General features: G+C 38.8%; 1 protein-coding gene across 1 annotated transcript in view; it reads left to right on the forward strand.

Annotated features, from left to right (window-relative positions):
- Nucleotides 1-16,813, forward strand: part of SIK2 (salt inducible kinase 2) — a 119,846-nt gene that overhangs the window by 78,190 nt on the left and 24,843 nt on the right. Inside the window, exons 4-5 of the mRNA XM_035264495.3 lie at nucleotides 3,722-3,883; nucleotides 16,357-16,481. Of these exons, the coding sequence (XP_035120386.3) occupies nucleotides 3,722-3,883; nucleotides 16,357-16,481 (287 nt within the window). The remainder of the gene's footprint in view (nucleotides 1-3,721; nucleotides 3,884-16,356; nucleotides 16,482-16,813) is intronic.

Here is a 16,813-nt window from a genome sequence, read left to right on the forward strand (position 1 = left end):
TTTATAGAAGCTGTAGCAGACTGAAGAATAAGTTAGACAGTAATGTGAGGAAGGAAAGGAAGAATCCAGAATGTAGGATTACCAACCCAGTTTCTTCAAGTCAGTGGCCTAGGAAAAAGGGGGAGGGTAAGAGTAAGGGTACTGTTCAGAGTAAAAAGGCTCCAGAGACAAAACAAACAAATAGAAAATGTTCATCCTGGTTTGCATCCTGATTCAAACAAGCCAACTACGGGGATTTGAATTCAGACTGGGTGTTAGATGATATTAGGGAACGGTGAATTACGTTAGGTTTGATAATGATATTGCACTTATATAAGAAAACATCATTTTTAAGAGATACATAGAAAAGTGTTTAGGGTGAAACAAATTGATGCCAAAATTTGCTTTATGTTACATGAGAAAAAAGGATAAATGAAACAAGTATGACAAAATGTTGATAACTTGAATTTGGATGATTTATTACACTATTTAATGTAATTTTATGGAGTACAAAACTTTCATAATAAAAAATTAGAACATTTTCTAAAGATATCTGTGTAATAATGTATTTATCATGCAGTTCTCCCTGTGCTGACTTTCATCACAGTGCATTGTAATGGCCTGTTTACCTTGCCTGTACTAGTATTTCTCAAACTATCAAACTGTCAGTATTGAGTTTAAATTAGTCTGTTGCAGACCATGATTTTTGTAAAAGGCAATAAAAATCAATTACCAGAAAAACAAAACTGGTGGGGATGTTGACATACAAAATACAACCGTAAAAGTTTTCGTTATTGAAGTTAACAAACATAAAATTACATTTCGCTTAACAATCAGAACAAACAGAAACATAGGAAATAAGAATTTTCTAAAACCTGTATTTATTCATCAAAAATACACACATAAGCAGATATGAGGGTGATCTGGCTGCTCCATCTGTCACCCCACTGATCGCCAGGGTTGATTGGGCTGATCTGGCTGGCTAGGTGGGCATCCCCTTCTTTCCTCACCCCTCCATGTGCGTCCCTCCCAAAGCTGCACACTCGGTCAAAGAGGACGGCCACCCCCGATAGAGGACCGATCTTTGGTCAAGGGCATATGAGTAGCTGCATTCCCCTGCTAGAACCTCCAAACAAGCTCTCAAAAATATACACATAAGCAATTAGTATAGACAATTGCTCTTACATTCATAAGTTTGTTCTATAATCATAAATAAGGTGTTTTTTTTTTTGAGACAGAGTTGCTCTGTCGCCCAGGATGGATTGCAGTGATACCATCTCAGCTCACTGCAACCTCCACCTCCCGGGTTCAAGCGATTCTCCTGCCTCAGTCTCCTGAGTAGCTGGGATTACAAGCACCCACCACCATACCCAGCTGATTTTTGTTTATTTAGTAGAGACAGGGTTTCACCGTGTTACCCAGACTGGTTTCAAACTCCTGACCTCAGGTGATCCACCTACCTTGGCCTTCCAAAGTACTAGGATTATAGGCATGAGCCATGGCACCCAGCCATAAATAAGGTTTTTAATCTGAAACATGAGAGTGCTTTTTGTATGTTAACTTCAAGACTTTGTGCATTAACTTGAGCTTGGCTTGTGTTCCTCGAAGGAGATGATGTGTGCCTAAACTGATTTTATTTGCAGCCACAGGTTTGTGGCTCACTTACTTCTATTACTGAGTTCTCAGCAGATGTTACAGTTTTCAGGGATGCCTACATTGCAGAAATCATAAAGCATGGGGAAGATAATAGATAGGCTGGGATGCCTGCTGAGATTTCACCTGAAGAGTGAAGGTGCCACCTCTTTAGATAGTTTGTCTCGGGAATTTGGATGTTGTCATTTTTCTCATGCTCTGTGTTATACATTTACTGATATGTGATGACTCTGGCTTTATGTGGCAATGTTAGGTTCAGATATACCATGCCTTTGTTTTTCAGACAGTGACTTTCCTGCTGCCACATTTCAAAGTTTTCCTTTCCCCTTGCCTGTGGTCCTCCCAATATGGACTGATATCTTCAGAAAACAATAGCTATAGATTCCATTGTGCTTCCCAGGGCTCATTTTGTAGTCAGTAGTTTGGGGTCTCTTTCCATATATTAATAATTAACCAGATGTAGTGGCATGCGTCTGTAGTCCCAGCTACTCCGGAGGCTTGAGCCCAGGAGATTGAAGTTGAGGTGAGCCATAATTGTGCCACTGTACTCCAGCCTGGGCAACAGAGCAAGACCCTGAATCAAAAATAAACAAATAAAATAAAAGGATTGTTAGGATTTCAACAGAAGCCTGGTAAAGACCCTTAATATAATAAAAAAAAAAAAAAGTATGTCAAATATTCCAGCCCCAGATTGACTATTCAGTCACCAGTTGTACAAATTCAGCCAGATTACTTAATCCCTCTGATTGTCAGCTTTCTCATCTATAAAATGGGAATTGAGTAATAGTTATAGAGGGGTTTAGGAAGATGAAATAAGACATTGTGATATGAACATCCTTTGTAAACTGTACTGTGTGAATATTAATTTTATAGTTAATAGGTGGCTCACACCTGTAATCCCAGCACTTCGGGAGGCCAAGGCAGGCAGATCACCTGAGGTCAGGAGTTCGAGACCAGCTTGGCCAACATGGTGAAACCCTATCTCTCCTAAAAATATAAAAATTAGCCAGGTGTGGTGGTATATACCTGTAATTCCAATTACTTGGAAGGCTGAGGCATGAGAATTGCTTGAACCTGGGAAGCAGAGGTTGCAGTGAGCCAAGATCATACCACTGCACTCCAGCCTAGGTGACAGAGTAAGACTCTGTCACGAAAAACTAAAATAAATAAAAAATTGTAGTAAATATTGAGACAGGCATGGGCCAAAGTCAGGGAATTTAAAAAATAGCAAGCTAGTAAACACTAAAGCAGAAAAGATGTGCAGGACTGGGCATACTGAGTCACTCATACAGTTCCCTGGTTAGGACAGTTAACGCTATATTTAAAAGTCTTTCAAGATTTTCTTGATACTTCTTTGTGTTGATCAAAAGATAATTTCAGAGGTCTTTCAGATCTTTGGGTGAAATTTTAATGAGTGGTAATGTTTAGTTTTATTGAGTTTGTGTGTATAGTTATGTAGAACTAATTTTCAGATAAGCTGCTTTAATAAAGATTATAACATTGCATAAAGATAGTGTATTTTGCAAAATATATTTGCCTTACAGTTTGGAGACAGGTTGTCATGACAGTGTTTGGTTTAGAGAACAAGTCTGCGTGTTCTTGGGCAGATGAGAATTCCTTCCAACAGAACAGGGTGTAAATTATTTGAACTACTTCTAGGTATCACCATGTCTTGTGTTACAGGTGGTTTGTATAATAATTGCATGAAAACAGTGTTTCAGAAAAGGTCTTTTGTGTGACGAGATATCAGAGAATTCATTCATTTCCTCTGTTTTACATAAATTTTATTTTTTTAGGTGTGAAATAATAAACTTTTCAACAAATAGAGTACCTAGACATTTAAAAAATCACTTTCAGTTGTACTGTGAATATTATGCTGCTCACCATTTATCTGGACTCCAGTGAAATATGATTGGAAATATTTCTCCAAAGGCAAGAAACTCGGAAAGCACCATATTACTTTATCGATAATTACTGTTTATTTAAAAAAAAAAAAAAAAAAGCTCTTTGAGGAAAAAAATTTCCTGACTACTAATGGTGGAGTTATTTTAGTTTGGTGACTAATTCCTAATCCTCTCTTCATTTACAGACTATCTTGCTAATCATGGCCGGCTAAATGAGTCTGAAGCCAGGAGAAAATTCTGGCAAATCCTGTCTGCTGTTGATTATTGTCATGGTCGGAAGGTTGTGCACCGTGACCTCAAAGCTGAAAATCTCCTGCTGGATAACAACATGAATATCAAAATAGCAGGTAACTGGGACACAACTGGCTCTAACACGATCAGATGTGAGCCACTGCACTGTGTGCAGAAACGGGCCTGCAGGCGCAGATTCAGCAGCATTTCTACCTGATGACGTCAGCCTTTCTCAAAGTCCATTTTATTCATTTCCTTAGTTCTGTGTGTAATTAAAAGTCAGGTAATAAGTTCATTATTAATATACACAGTGTCAACAGCTACATCTGAGGTCTGATGTGTCCACATTCCATTGGCAGGGTCCGGGGGCTCTGCAGGAAGAAGTATATTTGTCTGAGTGTCAGCGTGATTGGAGAAAGGACGGCCGGAGGAGCAATGTGGTTGCTGGTGCTCTGGCCTGCTCTTCTCATTATGATTGATGGCTACAGCCAGAAGCAGAGAAAACACAAAGGAAGTGATGGAAGTAGAATGAGAAATATTTGAGACAGAAAAGCACCTTGCCTTGCTCTGATACAATAGGGTTTTGATTTATAACATGAAAACTGAGTTTGGTAGAGATGAGTTTGCTTGTTTTCTCCTAGCCTTATCACAATTGTAAAATATTTTATTTTATATTCTGAGTTTCTTTATTTACATAGTCGAAACTCTCATTCACTCAATAGATATGTATCAAGTAGTATGCTAAGTACAATATGATATGTGGAAATAGTTTCACAACATATCCATATATTAAAATAACATGTTGTACACCTCGAATATATACAATTTTTGTCAATTACACTTTAATAAAGCTGAGAAAACACAGTATGATAGTTGCAATTTTAAAAGTATATACAAACTGCAGTAGGAGTTTAGATGAGGGAATAGCAGTCCACCGGAAGAGTCGGGGAAGATTCACAGAGAAGGAATTATTTGAACTTAGGCCTGAGAAATAAGTTAGAGAAACTTGTCAGGAAGATAAACAGAAGCAGAAGCAGAATGTTGCAGGCAGGTAGACCGCGATTGGAATGGTGGGGAACTGTAAATTCAAAACTGGTTAAATAGAAGATCTGTAGGCATGGGATCTGTAGGGGAGCGGATCGGTAAAGACCACAGGTTGAAACATCTTGAATGCCATGTCAGACATTTTAGAGTTCATTATGTAGGTAATGGGGAGGCTAGCCTACTGAAAATTATAAGGCATGGATGGAGGGAAAGTGGAATTGGGATAACATGATTAGATTTGCATGTTAGAAATATGTCTCTGGCAGCAGAGTTAAAGATAGGTGGGAGATATGGGTTAGGCTGAAGACAGGAAGACTAATTAGGAATGTAGTGCAGCCGTCCGTTTAAGAAAACATGAGTCTGAACCAGAGCAGCAGCAGTAAAGGTTGAAGGTATGTAAAGGAGATTTTGTTTGACTTGGGTTTTGAAGAAGAGAAAGAGCATGAGTTAAAAGCTTAACAAAGTTACACATGGTGGTGTTTTGTTCTAATCTTGTTAAAGAAGAGCAGGGAGACCATCCAGATGACAGGAGCTGACCAAGAAATTCTTAATTGACTTGTTCGGTTAGATACTCATTCAACTCAATAAATTTAGAGACAAAGTAGCTTCCTCGGTTTGCTGTATTGTGATATAAAATATAAGATAAACCCTCATGTTTTTACATTGAACTGATTTGTTTCCGTGCCATTAGTCTTTAGTCTTGGGAAATTTGGGGAAGGTAAATAATATTTACTCATTTTAAATGTCAGTATTACATACGTTACAGGATACGTAGTGGACTTCCCATTCTGTAGTCTATGATTTTTTTTTTCTAAAGGGATTGCCTAAATAAGACAAAGTGTTTTTTAAGTTAATTTGTCACATTTTCATTTGTCTGTGTGTGTGTGTGTGTGTGTGTGTGTGTATAAAGATTTTTATCGATTTGTCATTTTTGTTGTGAAAATGTGATTCGCAAAACTTTCATAGTTTATGTTTGTCCACTCCCATTTGTTCATTTGCTTTTTTCCCTTCCTCTTCTGTTGGCCCTTCCATTTGGCGTCATTTGTTTCACTCGTTTTTGCCAACCTTCTGTGATGGACTCCACTGTTACACGTACTCCTCCTTGAAAGCATCAGCTGCCCTAATATTGTCTTTTACATACAGAGAAGGTCTTTCTTTTTTTCTTCTTTTTCTTTTCTTTTCTTTTTTTTCTTTTTCTTTTTAGTCCTTTGCTCTGTAGAAAAAAGGGGGAAACTCCTGCTTCACCTTTATATTCCCTTATTACCAAAACAAAATATTTACCAAAACAATAGCGAGTTCTGGGAGGTTTTTTGTTTGTTTTTTCTCCAAGAGAAGCATTTCCTTTTTTTTCCCCTTTTTCTTTCTTTTTAAGTTCTGGATTACATGTGCTGAATGTGCAGGTTTGTTACATAGTATACATGTGCCAGGGTGGTTTGCTGCTTCTATCAACCCTTCGTCTGTGTTTTAATCCCCCCCACCAGGGCCCAACAGGCCCTGGTGTGTGATGTTCCCCTCCCTGTGTCCATGTGTTCTCTTCGCTCAACTCCCACTTATGAGTGAGAACATGCGGTGTTTGGTTTTCTGTTCCTGAGTTGGTTTGCTGAATATGATGGTTTCCAGCTTCATCTATATCCCTGCAAGGGACACGAGCTCATCCTTTTTTATGGCTGCATAGTATTCCATTGTGTATACATGCCACATTTTCTTTATCCAGTCTATCATTGGTAGGCATTTGGGTTGGTTCCAAGTCTTTGCTATTGTAAATAGTGCTGCAGTAAACATATGTGTGCCTGTTTTCTAGGAGTTGTTTTAGGCAGGGAAAGGTTATAGGTGTGTAAATCATATGCTATAGAATTACAAAGTGCTGTCACTGACATCTCACAAGAAAATGTCAAAGTAAGACACCAAAAAAACTTGCAAACAAAAGACACAGAATGTTGCTTTAATGTTATAACCAAGTTTTGCCTGACTATAGGGTGTCTATTATAATTCCGGCATGAAATATAGGTGGGTCAGATCAGTGTTTCTAATGTCATTGTGTGACATCTTGGGTTTTCGTTTTGTCTTTTCTGTTTTTTATTTTCATTTTTTAGTATCTAATCTTCAAGTCCTTCTAATTATATAGAAGTCAGGTAAAAATTCTGATTGGTGAAGCTGTTCTCTCTGGTGAAGATAGTGTGATGGCTCACATTTGATTGAGCCCTCACCATTTTCAGGCATTCTAGTAGATACTTAACTTCATCTTCACAGCAACCTTGGGAGCTGCTCAGCTATTGCCAGTTACTAGATGAGAAAGCTGAGATGCAAAAAGATTAAACAGTTGGCCAAGGTTGACACAGAAAATAAGTAGCAGACCTCGAATTCAAACCTAGGTCTCTGACCACTGTCCTTCTCCCACTGCACCATGTTGTCATTTCCAAGCATTCTGTGTCACTTCTTCCCAAAGGGGTACTCACTAATTGAATTTTGGGTTCTGTCATTCTATGGTTATACATTTAGTGTCCCTGCTTCCATTCCTTACAAGTAGACACACACACACACACTATAAGCATTCAAATTTTCTTGCCCACACTTTCTTCTCTCTCATCTTCACTATCCTCAAACATTTTAGTAAATGTTTATTAAGCTTCTACTCTGCTCTTCGACTAAGTCCTGGAGATTCATACATTTCAAGAAAAAAACAGCAATGACGAAAAGCTTAATTCTCATCTCACCTGAAGGAGTTAATCAAATAAGAACCAGACCTTTAAGTTAATATAATACAAAAAGATCATTGTTTTCAAGGCCATGAGGCTATGAGAAAGACTAACTCTGTCTGGAAGAGTCAGGGAAATTATTAGCCAACACTTGAATTACAAGAAGGCATTTGTGGTGGGATTATGGGTGGGGGACACAGAGAAAGAGAGAGGGAGAGGGAGAGACAAAGGTTGAGGCTGGAGTAGCTTCCTCAAGCAGATGGATTCTCACATGCAAAGGCTGAGAGGCCAGAGCAAATTGGAGTGGTAGGGAAACTGCAGGTCTTAGCCAGTGAGAATGATAGGAAAAGAGCGAGGAGAGGTGGGCACAGGCCACACCATTCTCCATGCCACAAAATGTTTAGATAGATTCCATTTTTTAAAAGAATTTATCCAGAACATTTATTTTTATCTATGGATTTTATAACTTCTTGATGGCCCTGATTTTCTTTAAGTATTTGGGTGCAGTGGGTCACGCCTGTAATCCCAGCACTTTGGGAGGCTGAGGTGGGTGGATCACCTGAGGTCAGGAGTTCAAGACCAGCCTGACCATCATGATGAAACCCCGTCTCTACTGAAAATATAAAAATTAGCCAGGCATGATGGCAGTCGCCTAAATCCCAGCTACTCTGGAGGCTGAAGCAGGAGAATTGCTTGAACCTGGGAGGCGGAGGTTGCAGTGAGCTGAGATAGAGCCACTGCACTTCCACCTGGGCAACAAAGTGAGACCCTGTGTCCAAAAAAAAAAAAAAAATCTTCTTATCTCTGAGAGCTCTTAAATCTTAATGGAATGTAACACATGGGAAATATAGGGCTCTGTGGGAAGAAATTGTAAGAACCCTTACAAAGTGACTCCCTCAAATTATACTTTTTTCTGTTTTTTCGTTTGTTTGCTTATGAAAATCTCTAATTACAAAATAAGCTGAATAAATGAACTGGTTTAGCCATGTTGTATGTTGAAATTGAAGAGAAGCACAAACCAAAACTAGGTTTCAAATAAAATATTTTGTATTTATAAAACAAAATGGAATAGAAGTATCAAACATAGTTCATTTTAACAAATACAGAAACATGGCTTTGAAATCAGTTTCCAGGTTATGTTCCCCCAGTGGGTAAAAACTTGAGACACTAATGAGCCATGGATTCACCCATACCAGTGTGTACTCATTACCTCAATCATGAGACCTCCAACCTTGGTAAAAAGTGAGTGTGAGGGCATTCGTAGTAAAAGGCTGAAAGCCATACTGGCTTTCAGTAGTTTTAGTAATTGCAGTAGTATTTCCATCTAGCTATTTTGACTCTGGCTAATCAGGCATTAAGTTGAGAATAAATAGATGAAGAATATTTAGTTTTATTCTCCAACTTTCCCAATCCAGAATCTTTACAATAAATATTTAAATAAGGATAAAAATCTGCGAATTAATCACAAGTCAAACAGGGCTAGAGTACTGAGTTGAGACAGTGCTGGTGCGAATTCTGGTTTTGCCACTTAGTAGCTTTGACCTTGGGGTGATTATTTACGCTCTCTAGGCCTGGGTTTCCATATCTATTAAATACAAATCTGTTTTTCAGGAACAGATTATAGGGATTGGTGATCATATTGGAGACAGGCAACGTAGGGTATTGGGTCAGCGTACGTGCTCTGAAGTCAGGGTACCTGGGTTTGAATCCTGCCTCTGCCACTTACTAGCTTTGTGACCTTGAACACATTTCCTGACTTCTCTCTTCTCAGTTTCCTTATCTGTAACGGGAGAATGATGAAAGTTCATATCTCATAGTGACTATTGCTTGAGTTAATATTTGTAGGGTACTTAGAACAGTGCCCGGTGCATAGTGCTAGTTAACTGAGTTAACTGTTTGTTAAATAAATTGTTAGGGAAAGCTCCTGGCACCATGTAAACACTCAATACAAGCTAGCTATTATTTGTAGTCAATGTATAATTGATTCCATGTGAAAACAAAGCCTTAAAATTTTAATGGCCATATAACCCTCTCAGCATGTTTTTTTAATTAACTAAGGCTTTAAAGCCTTATTACTACAAATCTTAAAGGAGCAAGGAAAGTTTTTCACATAGTCTCAATTGTCTCTGGTTGAAGCAACTTAATTTTTTGCTGAGAGAGACCTTAAATGTAATTAGTATTGTGAAATTAGCCTAATTAATCTGACCTGTGCATCGGGAGTCACTTGTCTTTAGCCCAAGAGGAACACTTCCTGTCCAATTTGAGGCAGTGGCCCATCATTGCTTCTAGCGACCCTCCTACTTACTAGATGACCTTGAGACAAGTTTCTGTATATATGATTTCAGATTTGTCCCCTAGAGCTGTAGGCAAAGATAGAAGAGGCAAAGATAGAAAAAATACATTAAAAATTTTTTTAATATTTTATACTTATTGGGAAATATTTATTAGAAGTCTTCCATTTGTTATTCCCCTGCCAGTAGCATTATGTAAAAAGTAAAAAGAGCTTTACATCAAAAAGCACAATGAAACTTTGTGTCCTTAAGTCCTACTTAGCACTGCTGGGGATATGGAAGATGGCTGGAAGGGTTCATTTTGGTTTACTTTCTTTTTATTCCCCCTCTTCATTTTCCTGCCCCTTACTTCATTTAAGCTAAGGAAGATTATTTACTTGCTCCTTAGCTCATTGAACTCCCTAACTGGACAAATGGATGTCTTACACTGGTCAGCAGGATCACATTTCATCTCAACCGTGATGATTGTTCCCTTCCCTCCTGTCAGACAGGGAGAGTGACTGATGTTTGGAAATGAACTGTGCAACTGACCTTTTCTTGCTGGTGGGCAACAAAGTCTGCATTGACGTCATTGTTGGCTGATCCACATTCAGTTTGTGCAATGGGTCAGCTTCATCTCTATCACTCTCCACCTTCCATTTGTCAGCTTTCATTTCCTCATAATTGTCTTCTTCACTCCTATTATGATTACAAAGGATATGTAACTCTTCATCAAAGCTGGGTAGCTGAATTCCACTGGTAATTTTAGAAATGAGGATAAATTTAACCCTAAAGCCATCTGCTGCTCTGTAGGAGGATTTTTTAAATTATAAATTAGACATTGTAACACACTGCTGGAGATTAAAAACTGCCTCAGTGGTGTTGATTCCTAGAAATCATTTACTTTTTCTTAGCTTGAAGATTGGTTTTCAATGTTTTGTTTGCTTTTTTTCCTTTTTTTTAAAAAAAGGGACTTAGTTTAACCTAACAATTTTCTTATTCAGTCTCCTATTTAAATAAAAATACTAAAAGTATTTAGCAAGTGTAATCTTTTGCAACAGTAAACATTGACAAACTGTTTAAATCTTTTCACCGCCTCTGTTTCATTCTCTGTTTTCTGGCTAGTCAAAGAGTGGTCTGGAGACAGCAGCATGAGCACCCCTTCATAGCTTATTAGAAAGACAGAATCTGAAGCCCATCCCTAAACGTACTGAGTCAGAATCCACACTTCAGCAGTTTCCCCAGGTGATCTATATGCATGTTAGTATTGGATTTATTTCATTATTTCATTCCAACAAACAGAATTCTCCACCTTGTGCTTGGTTCCCACTAGACAGTAATCATCAGAGGCAACTTATTTACTTTATACAAGCCCCTCTTATTCCTAAAACATTGTCCCGTTGCTAATGATGTTTGGGCACTGATAATTTATATAATTTAGTGATGACAGTAATAATGGTTTGTGTTAGGATGATACAGGTCAGTCAGCAAACTTTCAAAATATAGAACAGAAAACAATAATGGCAGCTCTAGGGCTGTGTTCAGGTATATCCTTGGTCTGCTTTTGCTGGTTAATTAAGTAAGAGATAGTTAGTGGACTCAGCTTTTGGGGCTGAGCTGATTTTCATGTGTCAGTAACTGATCTGTAATTAAAGACTACCCCAAATCCTATCTTCTATGGATATTTCAGGCCATATAGAACCCAGGTGAGAGAATATGAATACAAGTTAGAGAAGACTAAGGAGTCATGACGCTCAATGCAATGTGGAATCCCTGAACTGAAAAGCAGCACTGGGGACAAAACTGGTGAAATGTTAAGTCTGTGGTTTAATTAACGTAGTGAATCGATGTTTTGATCATTGAATCTTAGTTTTGGTAGACATACTGTAGGTATGCAAAATGTTAACATTAGAGGAAGCTGGGTGAAGGGTATAGGAAATTCTGAATTTACTGTTGCAACTCTTCTGTAAATCTAAAAGTATATCAAAATTGAAAGTTAAAAAAAGTCCAAATGAAGCCAACATTGCATGGCATAAATGTTTTGCTTATAATAGCAAGCAAAATGTCTGAAGAACATAGCCATAGTTTTAGGTATTAACTTGCAGATCAGAGAATTAGAGAAGATATTAAACTAGAAAGATGTTTGCTTTCCAGCAGGGCTAGGCTGGATGTGAGCCTGGCAGAGAGAGAGACGAATGCCCAAGTGATCGTTTTCGTAATGCTTTCCAAAAATCAGATGATCATATGGATAGAGTCTTACTATTTTGTGTTAGTGCAAGACTTCTGTGTTTGCAGAGTGGTTGACGTGTATGGAATGCAGATGTTTAATAAAGGAATGAATGAATTTGGTTAGTGTGATGAAACATGAATGTAGTCCATTTCCTGTGAATAAATGGCAGTAAGAAATAAATCCTGCATTTTCATATTTCATCCTCCCCCCGGCCGCATTTCACTATATACATTTAGGCAGAAAGCTGCAGACTGGTAAAGCAAGTTACCCATATTCCTGTGAGGAAATTAAAAGGCTCTTAAGTGTCTTTTCCTACCACTTCTTAATTCTGACAGTTACTAACTTGTTCAAAGATAACTGTTTTTGACGTGCCAGTGAAAGACATAAAGGTGGTGGTTAACAGTGAAGGCTCGAAGTAGTTAAACTTGGTTTCTGTTCCAGTGCTGCAGATTACTAGCTAGCTGTATGACCTCTGGCAAAGTACTTAACTTTGTACCCCCACTTTCTCCTAAAATAAGGATACTTCATAGAACTGCTAAGAAGAAATTATCTTCAGAGAGCTTAAATCAGCTCCCATTACATAGTAAAGCACTTTTAAAAGAAGTACAATATATTCATATAGCAAACTTTTATCAAGCCGCTGTTGTCTGCAGACGGTATACTGAGGGCTGGGAATACAGACTGTCGTCCCCCATTCTCTGCTCCCGAGGAACTTAGTCTGATGGGATAGACAGATGAATAAAATAATAAATAATAATAGCGATAATAGCTTCTGTTTATTGACTACCTACTATGTTTCAATCACAATGTAATATCTATTTATATAAATACAACAACTTTATAAAATGTAAGTATTGTCCCTATTTTTCAGATGAGGAAACCAAGGCTCCAAGAAGTTAAGTAATTTATCTGAGATTGCATAGCTAATAGAAAACCCAGAATTTGGTCCCAAATCTGCCTGACACGCAGGGAGCAGTGGCACACATCTGTCGTCTCAGCAGTTGGGAGGCTAAGGCAGGAGGATCAGTTGAGCTGAGGAGTTTAAGACTAGCCTATACAACATAGTGAGACCTTGTCTCTACCAAAAAAAATTTTTTTTTAATTAGCCAGGCATGGTGATATGAGTCCATGGTCCTAGCTACTTGGAAGGCTGAGGCAGAAAGATCACTTGAGCCTGGAAGATTAAGGCTGCAGTAAGCTGTGATTCATACCACTGCCTTTCAGCCTGGGCAACAGAGCAAGACTAGTCTCAAAAGAAGTTATAAATATAACATTTAAAGTGCTTTGACAAGGTTATAGAAGACCTCAGTACATGTAATGTTATAACAGCTTAGTGACCTTGCCTTTCAGTGTTTCCTTTAATATTTCTTTAAACCCAAGTTTTAGATTCCTATTACCTATAGAAACTAGAAATAGCTATTTAGTACCACTCCTCTCATAAGTGAACAGGAAGCTTTCTTTGTGCTAGATTTGTAAAGCAGAAGTTGAAACTGGGCTACCACAGGTCCAGAGAAGCATTCCTGGCTCTTGTTCTCTTGCCTGTGAAGGTGTACCATGAGAGCCTAAAGCAATAAAGAGGCCAGGCTGCCTTCCTGACAGGCCTCTGTCCCATTCACTCCTTGGAGTTTATTTTACCTGGGATGGGAAGTTCAGAATGAAGTGGCTTTACAAGGGCTCCTGGAGACATTGAAACTTACCAGTGAGGCCGGGTGCGGTGGCTCACACCTGTAATCCCAGCACTTTGGGAGGCCGAGGTGGGCAGATCACAAGGTCAGGAGTTTGAGACCAGCCTGGCATACATGGTGAAACCCCATCTCTACTAAAAATACAAAAATTAGCCGGGCATGGTGACGTGCACCTATAATCGCAGCTACTCAGGAGGCTGAGGCAGGAGAATGGCTTGAACCTGGGAGATGGAGGTTGCAGTAAGCCGGGATCGTGCCATTGCACTTCAGCCAGGGCAACAGTACAAGACTCTGTCTCAAAAAAAAAAAAAAAACTTCCCAATGAGCCAGGTGTAGTGGGTCCCACCTATAATCCCAGCACTTCGGGAGGCCAAGGCTTCAGCCCAGGAGTTGAAGACCAGCCTGGGTGATACAGCAAATCCCCATCTCTACAAAAAATACAAAAATTAGCCGGGTGTGTAATACCTGTGCTACTCGGGAAGCTGAGGTGCCAGGACTGCAGCGAGCTAAGATCATGCCACTGCACTCCAGCCTGGACAGCAGAGCAAGACCCTGTCTCAAAAAAAAAAAAAAAAACTTACCAATGCTATTTGGAGGCACTAAAACTCATCCTGTGATTATGGTTTAAAGTGCAGCATTTATTGTATGTATTTCAGGCTTTCAGAACACGCATCTCAGAGCTTCTTGTGCTGCTTTATCCTGTGGGTGAAATTAACATTTGAACATAGTCCTTGACTCATTTAACATCTAGTCCTTGACTCATGAGAACATCTAGTTTTTGACTCATAGGAACATCTAGTCCTTGACTCATTTGAGAGTATGGTTTTTCTAGAAAATTAGAAATATGTATCTGTATGTGTCCATGTGGGATATGATGTGTTAGGAGTGGTTAGTCATAGAGGTGGTATTGTGAAGATGAGGCCTTTCTGACAGACATTTTGGAAAGTGGACTGTGAAGCTGAGCTGAGGCTACATTGTAAAGAGAGAACTCCCTGGCACCCCTTTGCTTCACACTCCTGGATACTAAAGGCAGACCACAGTGTTATTCACCAGTTTAGACTGTGTCTGAAGCCCTTTCTCCAGATGTACCCTCTTTTCTCTCCTGAACCCTTAAGCTCCCTCTAAACTTTTTCTACCCCTCCTATCTACTTTCTTGGGACCTTTTCCTCTGAAAGGCAGCAGTTGGTGGTATGGTTTCCCAGGAGGAGGAGAGCTGACCTTTCACGTCTACTATGCTCTGACATTTTACATTCTTAATCTCACTTAATCCTCACAGCACCCTATCTGGGTAGGTGGATTATCCCTGTATTTATAGATATGGAAAAAATAACTTTCCTAGAGGACTTGAAGCTTGAAAGTGGCAAAACTGGAAATCGGCTCTAGTTCTCATGACTCAATAGGTTGTACTCTTCATGGAGTGCGGTGATGCGGATCGTTACTGTTAGTACTGGTCCCACTGCCTGCCACCAGTTTTTATGTTAGCGAGCTAAGAGAAGGCTTTGCCTAAGGCATACACGCATGTATGGTCTCAAGGTAATAGAATGAGTTTATTTTAACACATTGGGCCCTTACAGCACCTGCTGACTAGGTATATTTATCACTTTACAGATGGGAAACTAAGGCTCACAAAGACTGATCCCAAGTCACAAAGCCAGTCAGTCTCTCTGTCAGTGGAGACTCAATCCAGTCTTTCTTGAGGCGTCTCTTAAAGCCCACTATGCATGCAATGCTGCACTCCAGTTGGGTGGAGAGCCGGTTCCTGTCACTGAGACAGTATTCTTCAGTCAGGAGTATGTAGCAACATAAGACAGCATGAGTATAACTTAACAAAATAATAGGAATTTGTTTCTTTGGTTAGAACATGAGACTATAAAGGCTTAGCAAAAGGGTATAAATTTGCATTTACAATAATACTAAGTTTTTAAATGCATATTGAAGGTCTCAGAGTAGTGTTTCCAGAGTGCATTCTATGTATCACAACTGTAGATTCTGTATAGCTAAGATTATAAGGAGAAGGCCATTAACTGTTTTGAACTATAATGCCACTGCAGTCTATAAATTAGTAAATAAGTAATGGTGATAGGTGGCTTGTGGCTGGGCTATATGGCTATCATATGTTAATGAGCTATTCAGATGGGTATCTGCCTAAAACAGGATATGTGGACCGACACTTAGAAGGTTGTTACTTACGAAACACGACACTCAGTTGCCTTAAAGGGTAATATATATGGGGTAATGGCAGCCAGTCACTCGGTTGTGTTTAGGTGAATATCTTAGAATTTTACTTGTTTCTTTCCGTATAGACCATTTAAGATAAAGAGCTCTTTAACAGTCATTGGGTAATTGAAGTTCTAAGATTATTGAATTCTAGTTGGTGGTCCACTTTAAGGCTGATTTTCTTTCAGCCTTAACACCCATGATATAAAGCCTTACTCTCCTTGGGAAGAAAACTTGATTCATTTGCACATTTATTCAGCAACATTTATTGAGTACTTACTATTCACTAGTCATTGCTAGGGAAACATCACAACACAGATGCCATCCCAGTCCTCACAGTAAATAGTAGTGATATTGTTAATATAGCATATTATAAAATTTATTACAGAGAAATGCAGTATAGTTTGAGAGCATAGATGAAAGTAACATTTATTTCCATTCCAATAGATTTCGGTTTTGGAAATTTCTTTAAAACTGGTGAACTTCTGGCAACATGGTGTGGCAGCCCCCCTTATGCAGCCCCAGAAGTCTTTGAAGGGCAGCAGTACGAAGGACCACAGCTGGACATCTGGGTACTGCTTTGCTTTGCTGTGTTGTTAAATGCATCTATAATGATAATACTTGGTGCTCTGGCCCATCTTAGAAGCTCCTGGTACTTAACACATAAGCAGTATTTCATATTTTCTCCATCCTCTGGACTATAATTAGAGCATCTTGAAATGGATCCCTAGGAAAGCCTATCTAAGGATTGGTGTTATCACCCTAATATCAGCAGTAATTTAAAGTTAAGTGGTAATCAAAATGATCAGATTCAAATTCTTTGGTATTTACTATAAGATACTTATTGTAGTAAGGTTTTGGATTTTTTTCAAATTCTGAGAAAATTATAAATTCAGACAGGAAT

Source organism: Callithrix jacchus, chromosome 10 (assembly GCF_049354715.1).
Source record: "Callithrix jacchus isolate 240 chromosome 10, calJac240_pri, whole genome shotgun sequence".
In the NCBI taxonomy this organism is placed as follows: domain Eukaryota; kingdom Metazoa; phylum Chordata; class Mammalia; order Primates; family Cebidae; genus Callithrix; species Callithrix jacchus.